The sequence below is a fragment of the Pogona vitticeps genome, chromosome 3 (assembly GCF_051106095.1).
Source record: "Pogona vitticeps strain Pit_001003342236 chromosome 3, PviZW2.1, whole genome shotgun sequence".
NCBI classification, from domain to species: Eukaryota; Metazoa; Chordata; class Lepidosauria; order Squamata; family Agamidae; genus Pogona; species Pogona vitticeps.
The window spans coordinates 239564089-239585103 of record NC_135785.1 but is presented as its reverse complement, the minus strand read 5'-3'; the positions used below and the strand labels follow the sequence as shown (position 1 = coordinate 239585103).

The 21015-nt window shown below is 42.0% G+C and overlaps 1 protein-coding gene across 4 annotated transcripts in view; it reads left to right on the top strand.

The window, feature by feature from the left end:
• MTUS2 (microtubule associated scaffold protein 2) overlaps positions 1 to 21015 on the top strand; it is a 352715-nt gene extending 331700 nt beyond the window's left edge. For 3 of the 4 annotated variants that reach the window (XM_020788605.3, XM_072993759.2, XM_020788606.3), the window contains 7 exons: positions 1344 to 1558; positions 3982 to 4087; positions 9414 to 9487; positions 10420 to 10518; positions 12796 to 12915; positions 15884 to 15981; positions 19652 to 21015. In XM_020788605.3, coding sequence (XP_020644264.3) covers positions 1344 to 1558; positions 3982 to 4087; positions 9414 to 9487; positions 10420 to 10518; positions 12796 to 12915; positions 15884 to 15981; positions 19652 to 19868 — 929 coding nt within the window. In that variant the 3' untranslated portion in view covers positions 19869 to 21015. The remainder of the gene's footprint in view (positions 1 to 1343; positions 1559 to 3981; positions 4088 to 9413; positions 9488 to 10419; positions 10519 to 12795; positions 12916 to 15883; positions 15982 to 19651) is intronic. The other variant, XM_072993758.2, reaches the window with a different exon arrangement.

Below are 21015 nucleotides of genomic sequence, written 5' to 3'. Positions count from 1 at the left end.
GGTCACATTACCCCAATGATAGCAAAAGAATGCCCAACGTATAATGTAAAAGTTGGACTTCCAACTTAACAATGTTGAAATCACCATCAATCAGCAGAGCCAAGGGTGGATCAGGCTTGGATTTACAGGTAATCTTGTTAGGAATTGAGAAATGATAGCTCAGGATTTATCAGGAAGTGTCCGAGGAATTGGTACTAGATCAGTAAGGTGGGTTTTTTGCCAGGGGGTGGGTGGAGTTTAGCAGTAACACATATAACCATAGGTTTCCAAATGGCTGCTGTAGCTGGCTTTGAGTTAATAATTGCTTGTATACAAGTCTTTGCATTCCTTATATGTAAGAGAGGTATTGAAGCTAGTTGTCTTTAGCCATTTAAAAAAGAATATTAGAATTTTATTAACTGCCAAATACAACTCAACATAAAATGGGGAAAAATACATACAGATACTTTAAAACTTTTTAAAGATTCTATACAAGTCAAAAACAAACTTCACTAATTGTAGTGCAGCCACTAATCTTAGGGCAGCCATCTTTTTCTGCATCTTTTCCAAATAGTATTTGGCCTTTGGGTTTACTGTAGTTTGGTAGGTACTAACTGTAGGTTTGTATTTTTATATGCACGTTATCTTGGTCCATAGCATTAGTCTCACTTTGAGAAGCAGCTAAGGAGGAGCTGCTGTAGCTACCTGCTCCCTTGCATTTCATGCCTCTCTGCATCTCTCATAGTTAACTCCAATATTTTGATGACTGCAGTACTGTATCTAGAGCTTAGGAAAGATATGCTTCTGGTCTCTGAAATCTTCCAGCCAGCGCGGTGGCCATGCTTTTGTTTCAGGACCTCACCAGCTTGGTGGGTCAGATGTTCTGCTGGCCTAGCAGATTTAGGTAAAGGTAAAGGTTCCCCTTGATAATTTTTTTGTCCAGTCATGTTCAGCTCTAGGGGGCTGTGCTCATCCCCGTTTCCAACCCATAGAGCCAGTGTTTGTCTGAAGGTAATCTTTCCGTGGTCACATGACCAGTGCGACTTAGACACAGAATGCTGTTACCTTCCCACTGAAGTGGTCCCTATTTATCTACTTACATTTTTACATGCTTTCGAACCGCTAGGTTGGCGGGAGCTGGGACAAGCGACGGGTGCTCACTCTGTCACATGGATTCGATCTTACAACTGAAGATCTACATACCTTACAGCACAGAGGCTTCTGTGGTTTAACCCGCAGCACCACCACGTCCCACCTAGCAGATTTAGCTTGCCCCTAACGGAGGTACAGGATGTGAGGCAAAGGAAATTGGTCAGTTTCTAGATTCTCTTCAGAGCCTTAATGCATGGCCGTTCTCTCCGCAGCCCTCCATGCCTCGAGGTATGAGAAATTACAAAAAGAGAAGGAAGAGCTGGAAAAGAGGTTTGAGAGTAAGCTGAAGAAGCTTGGTTGGGAGCAACAGGAAGAGCTTCAGGAGCTTGAAGAGCGGCTGCAGTCACAGTGCAATGCAGAGATAGAGCGGCTGCAAGAAGATCACCAGACAGAGCTTGCCAGGATCAAGACTCGGCATCAAGAAAAGGTCAGCTTTGTTACACTGATCACAGAGCACAGGAAAGTTCTCTCTTTTTTTGAAACCTCAACTCTCAGAATCCTCCACCCAGCATAGCTACGCTGGCTAGGGCTTTCTGAGACATGTGGCCCCAAAAGATCATGTTTCCAAGCTCTGGTTAATGGTAAGTCCCCTGAGTAAGGCTAGTGACTGCAGTTTAGGACCATGACCACATCAAACCCGTGCCCACGCCTGGCTTATTTACTCATGTCCTTTTGAGTGGTTTTCCTCACATCACCATTCCACAGATCATTCATAGTAGGCCTGAACGCCCCAAAATTCCTTTCTTTTAAAAATTAGTCAGATAGGATTTCACTCATGACTGCTGGATGTGAAATTAGCAGACAGTGTCAGAAAGGCACCTCATCACCCACTTCCAAAATGCTGAAACAACAAATGAGCCTAAACATTGAAACACAAGTGGGTCAAACCAAGGCCCTTGTCTACTTCTCCTAGCCATTTCATGTTAGGCAGGTGGTGACTGGACAGTGATCCATGATGGTGAAAGCCCACCTCCAGTCTTTCCATATCATTCCAATGCCAGGCTGATAACTTTTTGTTTTTAAGGCATTTTTTAAATTTAAGGTGACTACAGAGTTTTAAAACAATCATGTTGACGTTTATGGTTCATTTTTAACTGTTGCTTTCTGCTCTGAATGCTGTTAATTCTGTCTAAGGAAGTCAACTTGTCCATGAAAGCTCACATTAAAATATAGCAGTTAGTCTTTAAGGTGCCACAACGTTTTAGTCTTCTTTATTTTTTGTTTTTCCTTTGTTTTCGCCTGATACGTTATTTCTGCTCTGAACCACCCTGGACACTTTACTGAAGAGCCACAGAAAAATGTTTTAAATGCAATACAACAACAATCATATTGTGTTCTGGGCTGTGCTTTCTTACTGTGCATTCAATATTTTCAGACCAGCGGCTGTGCACATGTCAATCCTACATCAAGCGAGAGATTGTTTTAAGTAACTTCCCCAGCATTATCTAAAGGGAAACAAAGGAATGAAGAGCACATAGAGCAGTAATAGGTTGACACATTTAAGGAAAAGAGAATATGAACCAGCATGAAGCAACCTGTGTTTCAGTCTGTGGGGTTTATTGTCATCCACTTTAAATTGTGGGGAAGTGACATGGAAACAAGTTAGCCTTTGATCATGAAGAACAGAATATCTCAGTTTGGTAGAGAACCTAACTTTGCATGCAAGAGGTCTCAGGTTCATCTCCTGACATCTCCAATAAGGGTTCTCATCTGATGCCAGAAAATACAGTTGCTACAAGAGGTTGATGCATTGGCAGTATTGAGCTCAATGGTCCAGTGGTATGACTCAACAGAAGACAACCTTCTATGTTTCTAATCATATATATGTATTCATAAACACAAGCAACATGGAGATTCAAGATGTCCTTCACCAAGTGAAGGTGAAGACACCTTTCTTGTACAAGCTGGATATTTGTACCCAAAACTGAGTTAGAACAAACTGGATCAGCAAGGTAATCTTAGGGAGTAATGGAATCCAAGAGTAAAAGAAGAGTGTTACTTAGGGTGTGAGTATATCCAGCAAGGGAAATGCCAATTTACTCACATTCAATTGCTGTGAAGGAAAGCCTTGTTTGCAGCTTGTTGATACAGCTCTCTTGTAACCCAGCAGGTGGCACAGAAGAAAAACTGCATAATAAGCTGTGATAAGCTGCAAACAAGGAGGGAGTGCCAATTTCCTCTTCATTTCTTGTTCTCCCTCTCACACCAGCAGTGATGCCCAGCTGTTTTTTTAAAAAGAAAAGAAAGGACTTGCTGGCTTTGCTTTTAAGTTGTTAAAAAAAGAAGGCTTGTCATGGGAGGCTTTGGCAGAGGGAAACTATAGATTTGAGGAACAAAACTCCAGGCTGATGCACATTTCCCTTTAAGTCATGTGGTCTATGGGAAAAATGTGAATCAGCCACCCCAAATGCAGAGCATTTCCCACATTTTTTTCACTGTAGCCTCTCTAGTCCAGCATTCTTTTCCCCAGTGCCCAACCAGTCAGCAGTGGGAATCCAACAAACCTGGCACAAGGACAATCACTCTCTCTTTTCTTTGCTTCCAAACAACTGATATTTTACTGGCATGGGATCTCTGAAACTATTGACAGCTTATAGGTGCCATGAACTGTATCCAATAGATCAGTGTTCTCAACCTTGGGTCACCGGATGTTCTTGGACTACAGCTCCCAGAAATCCTGGCCAGCACGGCTAGTGGTGATGGCTTCTGGGAGTTTTAGTCAAAGAACACCTGGGGACCCAAGGTTGAGAACCACTGCAATAGATAACATCTCTGCAATTGATTTTGAGATGTCTCCCTTGGAAGCTATCTTGATCTTATCTCATTGCATTGCTGTGTTTCTTTGATCAGGTGGAAGACATGACAACAGCTCAGGAAGCAACCGTGTCTGCAATGGAAAACAGCCACACAGTTGCCCTTGTCGAACTTCAGGAGGAATATGAGCTCAAAGTCCAAGGTAATACTGACAAAGGTGGATTCCTCCTGGATTTGGAGATAGTAACTCATGAGAGTTTTTGCACGAGTGGTTGGACTAGGCAGAAAGGATGAGGTTTGCCTCCCCACACCCTGTGCTTGTTCCATGGGCCACTGATGCTGTATGTTCTGCACAGACTTAACAACCAAAGAGAACAGCTGGAGAGTTCAAAGGAAATAGCTGTGAGCCAAATGCTGGAACAGCATCTGCCAGCTGGGTCGGCTGCCTCAGTATGTATAAGGTTATGGCAAGCCCCGATAACTGGCCATGCTCTTCCAGCAAGAATGAGCTACCTCACCCATTGCATATAAATGGCCAGAAATGGCTCTACTGTCCAACATTAATAATTCCAACCTCAAAACTATAGCAGTGTCAGTTTTAGAGACGTTCTAAACAAAAGCCATAGTCCAGTAGCATTCCAATGGCAATGGAGGTGAAAGGGTATGATTTAAAATGCCAGAAAAAGCTGAAAAAGTGCCAAATTATAGTCTCATGGTAAAGGGGACACAGTCATCCAAGGAAGCCCAGGAGGGCCAGATTCTACCCCAAGGCCTGAGGTTCTGCACATCTCAAACAGGATTCTTTTCCAGCCTTGTTCCTTGAGGTCCTTCTTAAAGGGTGATGGCACAGATTGGCCTTTTGCATGCATCATTTGTCCTCTACCACTGAGCCTCCCCTAGCAGGCTAAGAAGGCATAAATGTTGCTATGGCATCTTTCTGACGAGCTAGTGGCATTACCTGACTGCCAGAGGGAATGACTACCTCCCTACCTAATTCATCTACCTGAATTAAAGTCATAAAGATAATGCTTTAAAGGAGAAGACAGGAACAGTTATGGGGAAATTTATCACTGAAGCAAAAATGGCTCTACTGCTATAGTTTTGAGGTTGGAATTATTAATGTTGGACAGTAGAGCCATTTCTGGCCATTTATATGCAATGTGCAGATCTATGTAAAAAGAATGGATTCCTGCTTGTTAAGTATTTGTTAATCTTTTCAGTGTTAAGGCATTCCTAAGTTGTCTACTTTGTATTATATACTTTTTGCAGCTAGTATCTGAGTATGAGAAGAATAGGCGATGAGCCAAATTCATGACCCAATCTTCTTCTGTTTTAGAATGCTTTGAGAGTTGAAATGTGTTTGCAAAGGTTAATTGCTAAGCTTGGAAATGTTACTGTTTTGGGCTATAAATCTCAGACTCCCCCAGCCAGCAGGACTTTGGTTAAGCCTCCACAATGATTCTCAACTTCCGTTCAATTGAGAATGCTGGGCAAGTCTTGAGCTCCCTCTTGTGGGTGAAATTGATGTTGGAAGAGGTGGTCAGAGAATAGTTTTTATTTTAGGATTTACTGTTTGTATTAGCAATTAGTTGAGTGAGTGAGTGAGTGAGTGAGTTATTTATCTATCTATCAAACACATTAAAATCACATGATAATAAATGAAACAAAGTACCTTGCAGTAAATACCATAAAATAGGATAACATTGGTCTCTAGCCTATCTTAGATGAATTAAACAAATTAAACAGAGTAGAGCATATCAGGTGATAAAGCACTATTAAAACGCCACTTTAAGCATTTATTTATTTATTTATTTATTTATTTAAAAGTAATACTGTTTTTTATTATTTCTTCCAAACTAAGAGGGAAGGCACCTGAAAAACTTCTGTTGGAAGCCTGATCCAAAGGAAAGGGGCTACAACTGAAAAATAACATTTTCTAGTATTGACTCTTTTGGCCTCCTTGGGTGTCAGCATTTTTAGCATCATGGACTGAAAGGAGCAGATGGGTCGGGGAGTTGTTGTATTTTTGTGTGTGGGAGAGACATTTTGACAAATACCAAGATCCTAAACCATTAAGGGCTTTATAGGTCATGTCCAACACCTTCAGTCTGGCATGGAAACTAATGGGAGCCAATGAAGATGTGCCAAGACAGGAGATACATGTTTATATCTGCTGGTACCTTTGATCAATCTTGCCACTGCATTTTGGCCTTCATGTGGTTTCCATGCAAAGTTCAAGGGGAGCCCAACATAGACAGCATTGCAGCAGTCTGTTTTAGAGATCACCAATGCCTGAATCAATATTGTTAGGTATTCTTTCTCCATGGAACGTGGTGGCGCTGTGGGCTAAACCGCAGAAGCCTGTGCTGCAGGGTCAGAAGACCAAGCAGTCGTAAGATCGAATCCACGCGACGGAGTGAGCTCCCGTCGCCTGTCCCAGCTCCCGCCAACCTAGCGGTTCGAAAGCATGCAAATGCGAGTAGATAAATAGGTACCATCTCGGTGGGAAGGTAAACAGCGTTCCGTGTCTAAATCACACTGGCCATGTGACCACGGAAAGATTGTCTTCAGACAAACGCTGGCTCTATGGCTTGAAGAGCGGGATGAGCGCCGCCCCCTAGAGTCGGACACGACTGGACAAAACTTGTCAAGGGGAACCTTTATTCTTTCTCCAGGTAGAGTTGCAGGTGTGCAGTCAACCAAAATTCATGAAAGGCAGGCTTGGCTACAGTAGGTATTTGTGCCTCCATAGAGAGAGCTGGTTCCAAGAGCACACACAAGCTATGAACCTGATACGTCAGGGGGAGTGTGATCCCATTGAGGTCATGTAGATGTTCCTCTAACCATCTAGCAATGCTCCCAACAGTAGGATCTCCATCTTGGCTGGATTCAGTTTCAGTTTATTGGCCTTCATCCAGGCATTATCAACACCAGGCAGCTTTCAAGGACCTGCACTGCATCACTTGCAGATGAGGAAGAGGAAAGATAGAGTTGTGTGCCATCTGCATATTGATGACAACAAACTCTAGCGCTCCATATGACTTCTTCCGGCAGCTTCATGTAGATATTGAAAAGCATTGGAGAAATGGCCAATCCCTGGGGGATCTCATAGCAGAGGTCCCAAGGGATGAATATTGCCTCTCCAAGTTGTACCATCTGAGTGGCCCTCATGGAAGAACTGGAACCATTGAAGAACAGAACCCCCTCAAGTCTCAAGTTTGATAGCTGCCTCAGAAGGATAGCATGGTTGATTATATCAAAGGCAGCAGAAAGATTTAAGAGGACCAGCAAGGTTGTACTCCCCCTGTCTGCCTCCCTCAGAAGATCATATTACAGAGTGACCAATGCTATTTCAGTTCCATTGTTGTTGTTGTTTAGTCATTAAGTCGTGTCCCACTCTTTGTGACCCCATGGACCAGAACATGCCAGGCCCTCCTGTCTTCCACTGCCTCCCGGAGTTTGGTCAAATTCATGTTGGTAGCTTTGATGACACTGTCCAACCATCTCGTCCTCTGTTGTCCCCTTCTCCTCTTACCTTCACATTTTCCCAACATCAGGGTCTTTTCCAGGGAGTCTTCTCTTCTCATCAGATGGCCAAAGTATTGGAGCCTCAGCTTCAGGATCTGTCCTTCCAGTGAGCACTCAAGATTGATGTATTTCAGAATTGATAGTTTTGTTCTCCTTGCAATCCAAGGGACTTTCAAGAATCTCCACAGCACCACAATTCAAAAGCATCAATTCTTCGGCGGTCAGCCTTCTTTATGGTCCAGCTCGCACTTCCATACATCACTAGTGGAAAAACTATTCCTTTGGCTATGTGGACTTTTGTCAGCAAGGTGATGTCTCTGCTTTTTAAGAAGCTGTCTAGGTTTATCATTTCCTCCCAAGAAGCAAGCATCTTTTAATTTCGTGGCTGCTGTCACCATCTCCAGTGATCATGGAGCCCAAGAAAGTAAAATCTGTCACTGCTTCCATATCTTCCCCCTCTACTTGCCAAGAGGTGATGGGACCAGTGGCCATGAACTTAGTGTTTTTGATATTGAGCTTCAGACCATTTTTGGGGCTCTCCTCTTTCACCCCCATTAAGAGGTTCTTTAATTCCTCCTCATTTTCTGCCATCAGAGTGGTATCATCTGCATATCTGAGGTTGTTGATATTTTTTCTGGCAATCTTAATTGATATTTTTTCTGGCAATCTTAATTCCTGCCTTTCGCATAATGCATTCTGCATATAAGTTAAATAAACAAGGAGACAATATACAGCCTTGTCGTACTCCTTTCCCAGTTTTGAACCAATTAGTTGTTCTATCCAGTTCTAACTGTTGCTTCCTGTCCCAGATGTAAAGATGGTTTTTGTTAGAAAGAAATAAGGTCAAGGACAACACAGGAAGGTTAGAAGTGGATTCTGCTAGTTGGGAACAATCACTTCTTTTAGTGGCCTTAAGTTTATTCTGATATCTTCCAGAGGTTAACATGTCAGCTGCAAGGTTAAACTCCATGGGAACATTTTAATTTTTTTAAGCACACTCTTTAAAAATTATGTGGTTATTATACCACAGCTTATTTTAGTGTCATCTAATGCTTTGTATCAAAAAGAAGAATAGTCTTGCACTGGATACAACCCACATAGTTTGTATTAGCAGTTACTCCATTCATAGCTGTAGGTAAAATAATTATTACTGATTTTTTTCCAGTTGTTATTCAACATGGAAATGTGCTGCTATCCGGCTTACTATGATTATGACACCAGTGGGCCTGTGTAATGCCTAGGATGTCCATTTCAGTGACCACACCTTTGTCTGGAGCTTTCCAACTTTTTTTGCTGACATGTTGATTCTGTCCTTTCTAGGGTTTTCTAAGTATAGAGTACACAGAAGTGGTTTTACCATTCCATTCTGAAGAGGGCACCCTTAGACTAGGCAGCTCATCCAAAGCTATACAGACTGGTTCTTCTCCAGGGAGGTACAATTGGGAATCAAACTCCTGACCTTCAGCTCCACAATTAGGCATCCAGCTCATTGAACTATTTAGGACAGCTTAAACAAACCTTTGTTGCACCTTGGCTCGACAGTAAAGCTTGGAATGCTACAGAGGCCCTACTGACTATGGAATGTGAGGAATTACACTTTCTTGAGAACGTCTTGTGGTGCAGTGGTTAAACTGCAGTACTGCAGTCAAGACTCTGCTCATGGTTTGAGTTTGATCGTGATGGTCTCAGATAGCAGGCTCAAGGCTGACTCAGTCTTCCATCTTTCTGAGGTTGGTAAATTGAGTACCCAGCTTGCTGGGGGGGGGAGGCAATGTGTAGCCTGTATAATTAAAACTGTAAGCACCCAAAGAGTGCTTTAAGTGCTATGGGGAGGTACATGGGCAGCACACATTGTTTTTGCTTTGCTTTTGTTTCTTCTGTGCAAAGCAATATTTCACACTTCTCCACTTCCATCCTAGGATTTGTGGACAATGGATGAAGCAAATAAGGGCTTTCAAGCCACTGATAATTGTTATTTTTTATTTTTTAATTTCCTGTAGAACTGAAGTCTGCCCATGAGCTGGAAAAGAAAGAACTTGAGGAAAATTTTGAGAAGTTGCGTCTGTCACTCCAGGTCAGTGCTTACATGAGATGCAAATTGTATAACTTTCTAGAAATCTTCTCTTGTAGTGATGTGCCTTCTAGCAGGCCAAGGCCTATGATTTGGCAAAATGGAGCAACCATCTCAGACTGGCAGATCTGGGACAGACTCAGATGGAGATCATTGTATGCGCCTCCTGACTTAACTGGTGCTCCTTAAGCTAGGTCAGAATGGGGAGCTACAACAGTCCGAGGAGCCATGTTGCCCTCTGGAATCAAACTGGAAGAACAAGCTGGGTCAGATGTTACCCCACCACCCAAAACATTGCCCCCTTCTCTGAAATCAGTCGGATTTAAAGCTCACATTGGCTTCAGTTGAGGGTTGAAGAAATCAGACAGTGTGAACAGCCCCAGTTAGCCCTGTTCAAGCATTGGGCTTGTTCTTTAGGTCTCCCTGTAGTATTTGCATATATAGCACCAACATGTGCAGAAGGGGACTTTCACAATACTCAGAACCTTGATTATGCAGTGGTCCAGAGTTGCACTGACACCTGCTTGCACACATCCATATACATGTAGGCATATCTTCTAAACAGATCTGTGTCGTGTGCATGAACTCCATAAGAGCCTTGGATAATGCCTAAGATGTCAGCAGTGGAGCAACACAACCCAGCCCCATTTCCTACTGTTGTGTTTGTTTCACATTGGCCTGAAATTAGTGGTTAGTCCCTGCCAGAGTAGACCTGCTGAATCAGCAGGAACCTGTATCTAAGCTATTACATATATTTCATCGATTCTGTGAGCCTATTTAAATTATTGAAAAAATAATAATTGGATTGAGGCTTTAATGTCTGTGAACAGGGCTATGGAGTTTATTTCTATCAGCACCAATGCCTAAAAGTATTTCTCTTAAGTCTAGCGGACGTATTTCAGACAAAATATATTTGTGCTTGACGTTAATTACAGGATCAGGTAGACACTCTCACTTTCCAGAGTCAGTCTCTAAAGGACAAGGCAAAACGGTTTGAAGAGGCATTGAAGAAAAACACTGAAGAACAATTAGAGGTAACTGAGAAGTATATATTTATCTTTTAATGTTACTGTTATGCACCATCAAGTTGCTTCTGCCTTATGGCAATCCTAAGAAAGCTTTCAAGGTATGTGAAATGTTTAAGAAGTGGTTCACCATTGCCACCCCCATCCTGAGTTTCTGTGACTGAGTAGGAATTTGAACTCTGGTCTAACACTCTATCCATCATAACATACTATCTGAAATCCTGTTGCACAGTTATGCAAAATGTGTAACTTTTAGTAGTGAATCGCCATGAGTTAAGAACTCTCTGTAGGCTCTCTGTGTCGCATGCCAAGTCACATGACTTGGTGTACAACAAATAACAGCTATGAGGATTTCTTAACTTGCAGCAATTTGCTACTAAAAGTTATGCTTTTGGTATAATTGCACAACAAGATTTCAGCCACTGGCTGTCAAATAATTTAATACCACTCACAAAAACAATAAAGAAAACAATAAATGATGAAAAGAACCACAGTGTTTACCTTGCAAGGCCAAGCAGAGGTGACAACAGATTGAGCTTTTTGGAGGTTACCTATTGATAGATTTGCTGTAAGTAGGAAGGAGATTGACAGCACATACAAACAACAGCATAGGAAAAAAGGGGGGATGCTGTGATTATATATACTTTGTTCAATGTATTGTGGTATGTCACAGAAAGTATAGTGGAGAGGAAATTTGCAAATTGACCATGATTGGTGAAGAGAGAGAATCAGAGAGGGTGTAAATATGAAGTGATGTGAGCAAGCAGAAGTGAATTAGTTTGGAAAAGAGGAATGTATTAAAGGCAGGTAGAATCAAGGGGTGAGGGTGAGCTGGGTAGAATGTTTGAAAGTAGAATGATAGGAACTCAGCAATTGTTGAAACAGTTAGGAATAATGTAATGAAGAGCAGTAGGTGCTTAAATTTGGGAGAACAGGGAGTGTAAGAATGGATGGGATTTATGAAGAGAGACTGTGGGGGATCATGTCTGTTGGTCTGTCTGTTTTTTGTTTGCTTGCTTGCTTGCTTGCTTGCTTGCTTGCTTGCTTGCTTGCTTGCTTGCTTGCTTGCTTGCTTGCTTGCTTGCTTGCTTGCTTGCTTGCTTGCTTGCTTGAAATGTAGAATATTGCTTGCTTGCAATGGGGAAAAAGGTGGCTTGCTTGATATGCCACCCTTTTCCCCATTAGGGACCCAAGGTTAAACTAAGAATAGGGTAACTGGCACTCTAAGAGTTAAATTGCTGGTGTGAGGGGGGAGTACATCTAATGTGTTAATGGTATATTATATTTTGTTTCTATATCCTTCTGGAGGTCACTCATTCATAGGTCGGAAGCAACTTGTCAGTACATAAGAATATTTCATTTCTATTGCAATCACACCTCTGTTCTTATTATTAATGCCATAAATCTATAATAGAGTGAAAGCCCAAAAGGCCAAAGTAAAAACCTTTTAGAAGTGTGATAATAATGAAGACACAGCAGTTGCCATGAGGGAGTGAGAGCAAGTTTCCCTCTGTGTGACATAAAGGAATGCCATACATGGTAGTAATCACCAGAAAAGATGCCATAGAAGCGTGTAGCACCACTGGTGTTAGTTGTAAGCAAGTGAGATATCCACAGAAAGATTAATAACACCACAAATGTCTTCCTTCCTGTCTTCCTTCTTGTCTCTGACTGATCTTCCAGTTGATAAGCAAGATCAGAAAAGTGCATGAGTGGGAACAGGTCTTTGTAATTGCTTGAATATTTGAAAGTAGGATAAAAGCAGATCCTTTTTCCAAATGAGACCCACAGGAAGCGAGTTTTCTGTAGATGTGGAATTATCAACTCTTCATTTGTACCTTGTATTTACCTTTTTCTTTGTCACCAGACATCTCTCCTACTGTGAGAACAATTACCCACTTTATTGAATTGCAGAATTCCATCGAGAGCATGAGAGGTGGGTGGCCAGATGAGAATGAGGACAGGGTTCCTGTATGTTTAACAGTTGCTTAGAAGCAGAAATGCCAGTGTAAGGTACACCAGCTAAAAGTTCCTTATCTGCAGAAAGATTACAAATACAGGAACCCTGTCCTCTTTTTCATCTGGTCTCCCTAATGGGAGGAGAGCCCCTGGCCCATGGACCTAACCCAGCCCACTGAACCATCCAGTATGGCCCACAAAGAACTACCTGGAGACTGGAAGAAAAGGCTTCCTCAGTTGGGTGGGGAAAAGCTTCCTCTTCATGAGCAGGAATAACCTTCTTGGGGAGTTCCAGAATTCCTGTATCTCACGGCTGTTCTCGCTTAGGTTGCACTGGCTCCATACCAGCATTTAGAGGAAGACATGGCTAGCCTTAAACAAGTTTTAGAGATGAAAAATCACCTTATTCATCAGCAAGAAAAGAGGATCATGGAACTGGAAAAGCTGGTGAGTTCTCATGTTTATTTTTTGTTTTGTTTTATTTATGGTTGTTTTTGGAAACAACCTGGAAGGCAAATAGGACACAAGGGCTTGTGTCTATATTAGAAGCTCAAGCCAGAACTGAGATCCTTCTAGATATAATAGACTACAACTCCCATTTTGGCTATGTGGCGTGGGATATAATAGATCATCATAGTCCAATACATTTGGAGTCCATTAGGTTGGAGGAAAATGATACAGAGAGTCCCTTTAGTAACCCAACACGAGCTTTTGTACCCCTGTATGAGTTGGGTTTCTCCGGTTCTTTTCGTTTTCCAAGCTCAGCTCTTGAAATCAATGGATTTAATCCTGCAACCCTAGTTTGTGACGTGGCTCTTTTGTGGGTATTTAGAAAGCATGTTAAAAAGCACATAAATATGCCATCAATATGCTGATGACACCCAGCTACATCTTACATTAACTGAGCAAGCAGAGGCCGTTGCGACAGTGCTTAGTCATGGTCTGGAGGCTGTGGTCCACTAGCTGAAGGTCAACAAACTGAAGCAGAATCCAGACAAAACAGGAACGACGTTGGCACTCAGCAACTGAAAAATCCAGCTGTCATTTCCCTAATGATTGATAGAGGGAAAAAATTTCCCTTGTGAATCAAGAAAGGAGTTTTGGTGACTTCTTGGACCCAGCGTTCTTCCTGGATGGAGACCAGCAGGAAACCATGGCCAGGTCAGAATCCTGTCATCTGTCCCTGTTGTGGAAACTCTCTCCTTAGGCATGGCTGATGTGGCCATGCTGGTCTCTCTTTTTTAAGGGAGCGTTTTATTCTGTGTTTTACTTGTGTTTATGATATTGGTTTAATGCTTTTTCATATTGTAATAATTTATTATTTGGTTGTTTGTTTTAAATACTGGAAGCTGCCTTGAATCCTTCAGTAGAAAGGTGCTATATAAATATCTTAAACATATAAATAAAATAGAATGCCACTCAAGATTAGACTACTAAAATTTGTTGTGTGGGTCTACCTTTGAAGATAACTCAGAAGCAACAACTGGTATAACACATGGCAGCCAGGTTATTAAAGGGAGCTTCCTTTTATGATCATATAACATCTACTTTGTGCCAGCTGTGTTGGTTGCCAGTGGTTTTCTGGGTTCAATTTATAGTTCTTGGACTGCCTCTACGAGTCCCCTCCCCAACAAAGATCATCTTGAACTGCCCTTCTAAAGGTACCAACAACCAAAGCAGTCCAACCTGAGTATATATTTTAAAAATCCTTCTCTGTTATTGCCCCCACGCTCTTCCAGTGTCCCTGTAAAATATGATATCCCTACAGGAATTCATGAGGAGATGTAAAGAGGGGTTATTTTGGCAGTCTACAGAGACTAGAAATTACTGTTCCCACTTAGATGCATTTTATGTGTTAATTTTTGTGTTGCTGGTTCTTGTGGGTTTTCCAGGCTGTTTGGCCGTGTTCTTAAGGTTTTTCTTCCTAACGTTTCGCCAGTCTCTGTGGCCGGCATCTTCAGAGGAAAGGAGTCAGAACTCTGTCTGTGCTCTGGTGCAGTTTGTTGGATAGTTCAGTATTTATAACTGTGAGATCACTTTTTGTCCCTTTCAGGAGATTGGATGATTATGGTGATACGCATGTTTTGTGTTGTGGGTGTATTGTTGTGATAAGGGGGAGAGATTATCTGTCACTGTGATTGATGGGTGTCATTAACTGGTCTTTTGTGTGCAGATGTATGGCAGATATACTGTACTTTATTTGTGGGTGGCTGTTTTTCCTCTTCAGTTTGGTCTTGTTTTCTTGGTTTGATGGCTCTTGTGATTTTATTCTTGGAGTAGCCATCAAACCAAGAATGAAATCACAAGAGCCATCAAGAAACACACTGATCACCATAATCACCCAATCTCCTGAAAGGGACAAAAGCTGATCCCACAGTTATAAATACTCAACTATTCAACAAAGTGCACCAGGGCACAGACAGAGTTTTGACTGGTTGTTGTGGGTTTTTCAGGCTCTTTGGCCGTGTTCTGAAGGTTGTTCTTCCTAACGTTTCGCCAGAGGACAGTACTCTGTGCTCTGGTGTATTTTGCTTGGAAGTGGAGTATTTATGGTTGTGAGATAGGCTTTTGTCCTTTTCAGGAGATGGGTTATTAGTGTGTCTTGTTGTGGGTGTATTGTTGTGATAAGGAGAAGAGATTATCTGTCACTGTGATTGTTGGGTGTCATTAGCTGGTCTTTTTTGTGTAGTGATCCCCGGTCCTTGTGGCTGGGGTAGAGGTCATTGACCTTTTGCATGCTGTATTTTTCAGAGCTGGGCGCCAAGTTTTGTTGAGTTTCAAACTTTCCTCTTTTTTGTTGAAGTTCTGCTGGTACTTGTGGATTTCAATAGGTTCCCTATGCAGTCTGACGTAATGATTGCTGGTATTGTCCAGTATTTCAGTGTTTTGAAATAGAATATCATGTCCAGCTTGTTTTAGGGCATGTTCAGCTACTGCAGATTTTTCTGGTTGTTTTAGTCTGCAGTGTCTCTCATGTTCTTTGATTCTGGTGTGGATCCTTCGTTTTGTGGTTCCAATGTATACCTGGCCACAACTGCAAACAGCCCAGAAAACCCACAACAACCATCAGATCCTGGCCATGAAAGCCTTCGAGAGTACATTTTGTGTTGCTGCTCATCTTTACTGTATTTTGTCATTTATATGGAGTATTGTATTGTTATTGTGTGGTGCATTGTTCTAGGTCTCTTTGAAGAGAAGAACTATCAACTTTCTGTCCTCTCCTGATTCCCAAATTATGCTATCGGAGGCAGCTGCCTTACACTGCCTAATGTTAGAGCTCTAGTCCTGGTGCAATATCTTCTATTAGAATGAATCAGTGGTGTGCCTTTTTAAAAAATTAATTTGTATGTGAACTAGGTTGTATGTGAACACCACAACTGCTGTAAGTATGTAACTCTCTCTTCTGTGACTACAGGCTGAAAAGAACTTAATATTGGAAGAAAAAATCCAGGTGCTCCAACAGCAAAACGAAGACCTCAAAGTCAGAATTGATCAAAACACTGTGGTGACAAGGTCTGTCTAAATATTTGTGCCTCAGTTTAGAAACCAGCTCCCACTAGGTTTTAAATCATGTACTATTTTTTTCATGATCATGAAACTGGTCTTTTTTTATAGAATCAGAACACGTAAAGGAACACACTGGCCCATATCCTGTTATCTAGTTAAATTGGTGTAGCACAAACAGTGTAACTTTTGGAGGCAAATTGTCCCAAGTTAAAAAATCACTGTAGATATGATCTGTTGCATATTGACTTGTATGACTCAGTGTATAACAAATGATGTCTACAATGATTGCTGAACTCGGGGCAGTTCACCTTCAAGTTATACTATTTTGCATAGCTACAGAAGAGGATTTAGGTCATTACATTTAACATACTAACTTTAAAATTGTTTTAGGGTAGGGGCAGAGGCTGCATCACTGGAGCATTCTACTATGCCCACCCTCCCTGTGTATGTAATATTTGTAGAATTGCAAGGTTAGATTACCTGCTGTTTATGGCAAATACATGGACAGACACTTTGTTTGTTTTCTTTTCACATTTTCAAATCGGAGTACCCAACAAATGTAGCATTATTACAATTCACAATAATGGTTGTAGGTTTTTCGAGCTCTTTGGCCGTGTTCTGAAGGTTGTTCTTCCTGACGTTTCACCAGTCTCTGTGGCCGGCATCTTCAGAGGACACACCAGAGTACAGGGTGCTGTCCTCTGAAGATACCGGCCACAGAGACTGGTGAAACATTAGGAAGAACAACCTTCAGAACATGGCCAAAGAGCCCAAAAAAACCACAACCACCATTAGATCCTGGCTGTGAAAGCCTTCGAGAATACAATTCACAATAATTTTTTTCTCTCTAAGATCCCACACTGTTATTTTTACTATACCAGATAACCATTCTGTATATCCGTGTCTTTCTTATTTGGATTATTTATTACTGTCTCTGCAACTTTACACACAGAGGTGCGCCTTCACATGCTATATGCTGTAATAAAACAATAATTCTACCACTGAATGCTGTAGATTTACACAGTGGATGAGCACCTCTAAAATCAATCCACCAGATTAAAGACGAGTAAGGACATCAATTTAGGACAAGCTCAGCCCCTGTACTGATCTAGCATCTATGGTGATCTTAAATATGGCACTTTTGTGCTCATAAATGATGTACTGTGCTTATATTTTGCAGCAAAATCTGTCTTTCTGAAAAGTGGTATGATCTGAAACAAACAGATAAGGATTTTGATAGTGTGTACTTCAATATGCAGGAGTTTTCAGCACAGATATAGATCAACTTCTTGCAAAATAAACTTCAAGTTGCTACTGATTTACAGAAAAAGAGCACTCTTTGCAGTTCCTAAGGAGGAAAGCTTTGTTTATTGAAGTCTCTATGTGTGAAGCAGAGGATTAATAATAACATATAAGACTTCATAGCATAATCCTCCACATTTTTTTCCAGAAATAAGAGCAACTGGGGGATCACAGGAAAGTGTACTCAAGCATGCATTCTTATTTGTGGTGTGCAGAAAATTTCTCCCCTGATGACTATAGCAGAGCACAAAAATGCACTACAGCCGTTTTCCCTCCCTGGTGTCATGAGACCCATTAGTGCCACAAGTCTCAGATGTCCAAATTAGACACAAAGTGTCAATATTTTGTGTGGCCAGCATTAATTTCCAGCACTGCCTCAACCCTCTTAGGCATAGAGTTCACCAAAGCTTCACAGGTTGCCACTGGAGTCCTGTTCCATTCCTCCATGATGACATCACAGAGTTGGTGGATGTTAGAGACCTTGCGCACCTCCACCTTCCATTTCAGGATGCCCCACAGATGCTCAATAGGGTTTAGGACTTGGCCAGTCCATCACCTTTACCCTCAGCTTCTTTAGCAAGGCGGTGGTCATTTTGGAGGTGTGTTTGGGGTTGTTATCACGTTGGAATACTGCCATGCGGCCCAGTCTCTGAAGGGCGGGCATCATGCTCTGCTTCAGTATGTCACAGTACATGTTGGCATTCATGATTCCCTCAATGAACTGTAGCTCCCCAGTTCCAGCAGCACTCATGCAGCCACAGACCATGACACTCCCACCACCATGCTTGACTGTAGGCATGACACACTAGTCTTTCTACTCCTCACCCGGTTGCCACCACACACGCTTGACACCATCTGAATCAAATAAGTTTATCTTGGTGTCATTGAACCACCGGACATGGTTCCAGAAATCCATGTCCTTAGTCTGCAGCAAACCATATGTGGACTTTCTTGTGCATCATCTTTAGAAGAGCCTTCCTTCTGGGATGACAGCCTGGGAGACCAATTTGATGCAGTGTTTGTGCAGCATATGGTCTGAGGACTGACAGGCTGACCCCCCACCCCTTCAACCTCTGCAGCAATGCTGGCAGCACTCATACGTCTATTTCCCAAATCCAACCTCTGGATATGACGCTGAGCACGGGCACTCAGCTTCTTTGGTCAACCATGGCGAGGCCTGTTCTGAGTGGGACCTGTCCTGTTGAATCGCTGTATGGTCTTTGCCACCGTGCTTCAGCTCAGTTTCAGGGTTTTGGCAGTCTGCTTATAGCCTTGGCCATCTTTATGTAGAGCAACAATTTGTTTTTTTCAGATCCTCAGATAGTTCATTACCACGAGGTGCCATGTGGAACTTCCAGTGACCAGTCTGAGAGAGTGAGAGAGATAACACCTGCTCCCCCTTCACACCTGAGACTTCTGACATTAATGGGTGTCATGACACCAGGGAGGGAAAACGGCTACTTGGACCCAATTTGGACATCATCAATTAGGGGTGTACTCACTTTTTTGCCAGTGGTTTAGACATTAATGGCTGTGTGTTGCGTTATTTTGAGGGGATAGCACATTTACACTGTAATACAAGTTGTATACTCAGTGCTTTACATTGTAGCCGTGTCATTTCTTCAATGTTGTCACATGAAAAGATACACTAAAATATGTATGAAATGTGAGGGGGTGTACTCACTTCTGTGATATACTGTATATACTGTACAGAAGCTGTTTTGACCTTATTTTCAGTGGAACTAGTACAGGTGGGTTGGGCAGGGGATGTGTTGTGTTTAGTCGTTTAGTCGTGTCCGACTCTTCGTGACCCCATGGACCAGAGCACGCCAGGCCCTCCTGTCTTCTACTGCCTCCCGGAGTTGTGTCAGGTTCATGTTGGTTGCTTCGCAGACACTGTCCAGCCATCTCATCCTCGGTCGTCCCCTTCTCCTCTTGCCATCACACTTTCCCAACATCAGGGTCTTTTCCAGGGAGTCTTTTCTTCTCATTAGATGGCCAAAGTACTGGAGCCTCAGCTTCAGGATCTGTCCTTCCAGTGAGCACTCAGGGTTGAGATGGGCAGGGGATGAGCTGGGGATGGGCAGGGGATGGGCAGGGGATGAGCTGGTCAGAAATGCAAAACATGCAAGTCAACCATTTTCAGAAAAACCTAAAAATTATTTATGAAAAAGGTGCCATGCCATGCCATGGTGCTCCAAAGAAGGAGTGGAGATTATGGGAAAAGTTTTTGGTTTTTTTTTTCTCTGAATAATTCTCAGAGTGCCACAGCCCAGATATGCTGGGACTTGTAGTTGAAAGAAGTAAATTTGCTCAAGTTTTTCAGTCATCAGTCTGAAGTTTAGTTCTGATGGTGTCTTGTTTCCTCTTCCAGACAGTTATCTGAAGAGAATGCTAACCTCCAAGAATATGTTGAAAAAGAAACTAAGGAAAAGAAAAGGCTCAGCAGGACTAATGAAGAGCTGCTGTGGAAACTTCAGACGGCAGACCCCATAAGTCCTGTTAAATTGTCTCCGACATCTCCGACTCACATTTATCGCTCTTCATCCGGACCTCCTACCCCTGCAAAAGTGAGCATGGTGCCAAGATGACCGGCCAGAGCAGCTCTTTAAGATGACTTCCATTCTTCTGACAACATACCAATCTAGTGAATGTTATCACCTAAGAAAGTATTATCTGCAACAGGAGTAGATTCCTAGAAATCCGTTACTATTATCAACATGTTCTCTAGCTGCATATGAATAGGCAGTCTATCCCTGCACGTTCAGTGCCAAAAGCTCTTAGGAGAGGCACTCTGATGCCGGAACGTAGCATAATACAGTGTGATCTGATGCACAGAACCCTTTTCTGGGTAGTACCAAAAGCAAGGGAAGACTTACTACTGCTTATCATTCTCTCTGAATGAACTTTTTTTAGCTGCAGTTTTTCAGGTTAGTTGCAGGTTCAAATTTTGAATAGTGTTGTCTGTGTGCGTGTGCGCGTGTGTGCCTATGTGTGTGTGTGTTAGGTATGAATAGTGCTGGCTTCAATGCGCATATTGTGGGGCACATGAAAGACACACATACACACTTCTGGATATGTAGCGGGATCTGTTCTAAGTTGCATTTTTATATGAATTGATTCTACAAAAAAAAAAGTGCTGATCTATTTTCATGACAGTCAGCCGTTTTGTAACATGTGCCTAAGAGTTACGTATACAGAAATGAAATACATTTTCATTTCTTTTTTTTGGTCAAAGCTTCCCAGGAATATTTCTGCCCAAATGAGACAAAAGTTACACAAAGCAGAAGCACCTTCCAAATGACCACTGAGTGGTACATTTTCTAAAGCAAAACACCAGCGACTTTTGAATTCTTAAAACAGTTACTGCCTTCAAAAAGAATTGCTTTTCTAATCAACATCTGACATGATCACACATCACGCTAGTCAATTTTTGAATCTTGTCACTGTTCAAGTACAGAGTTGACAAGCAGGCTTCAAAATTTCAATCTTCTGTTTTTGTTTTTTAAGAAAACTCGATTTTAGCCCATTTGTTGCAACTTTTAAGTGATGTTTGTGAAGCTTTCTGAATTGATAAATGGCAATATATGTGTAGGTTTAAACAGGTAAGACAAAATCCCCTTCCAAAAGGCACACACCCCTTTTCTTTTATTTAATGATCATGAAACAGGCTACAAGGGTAAATTTACATGTACCATACTCAGATTATTGGTCAAAATATACCCTACTTGTTGATTA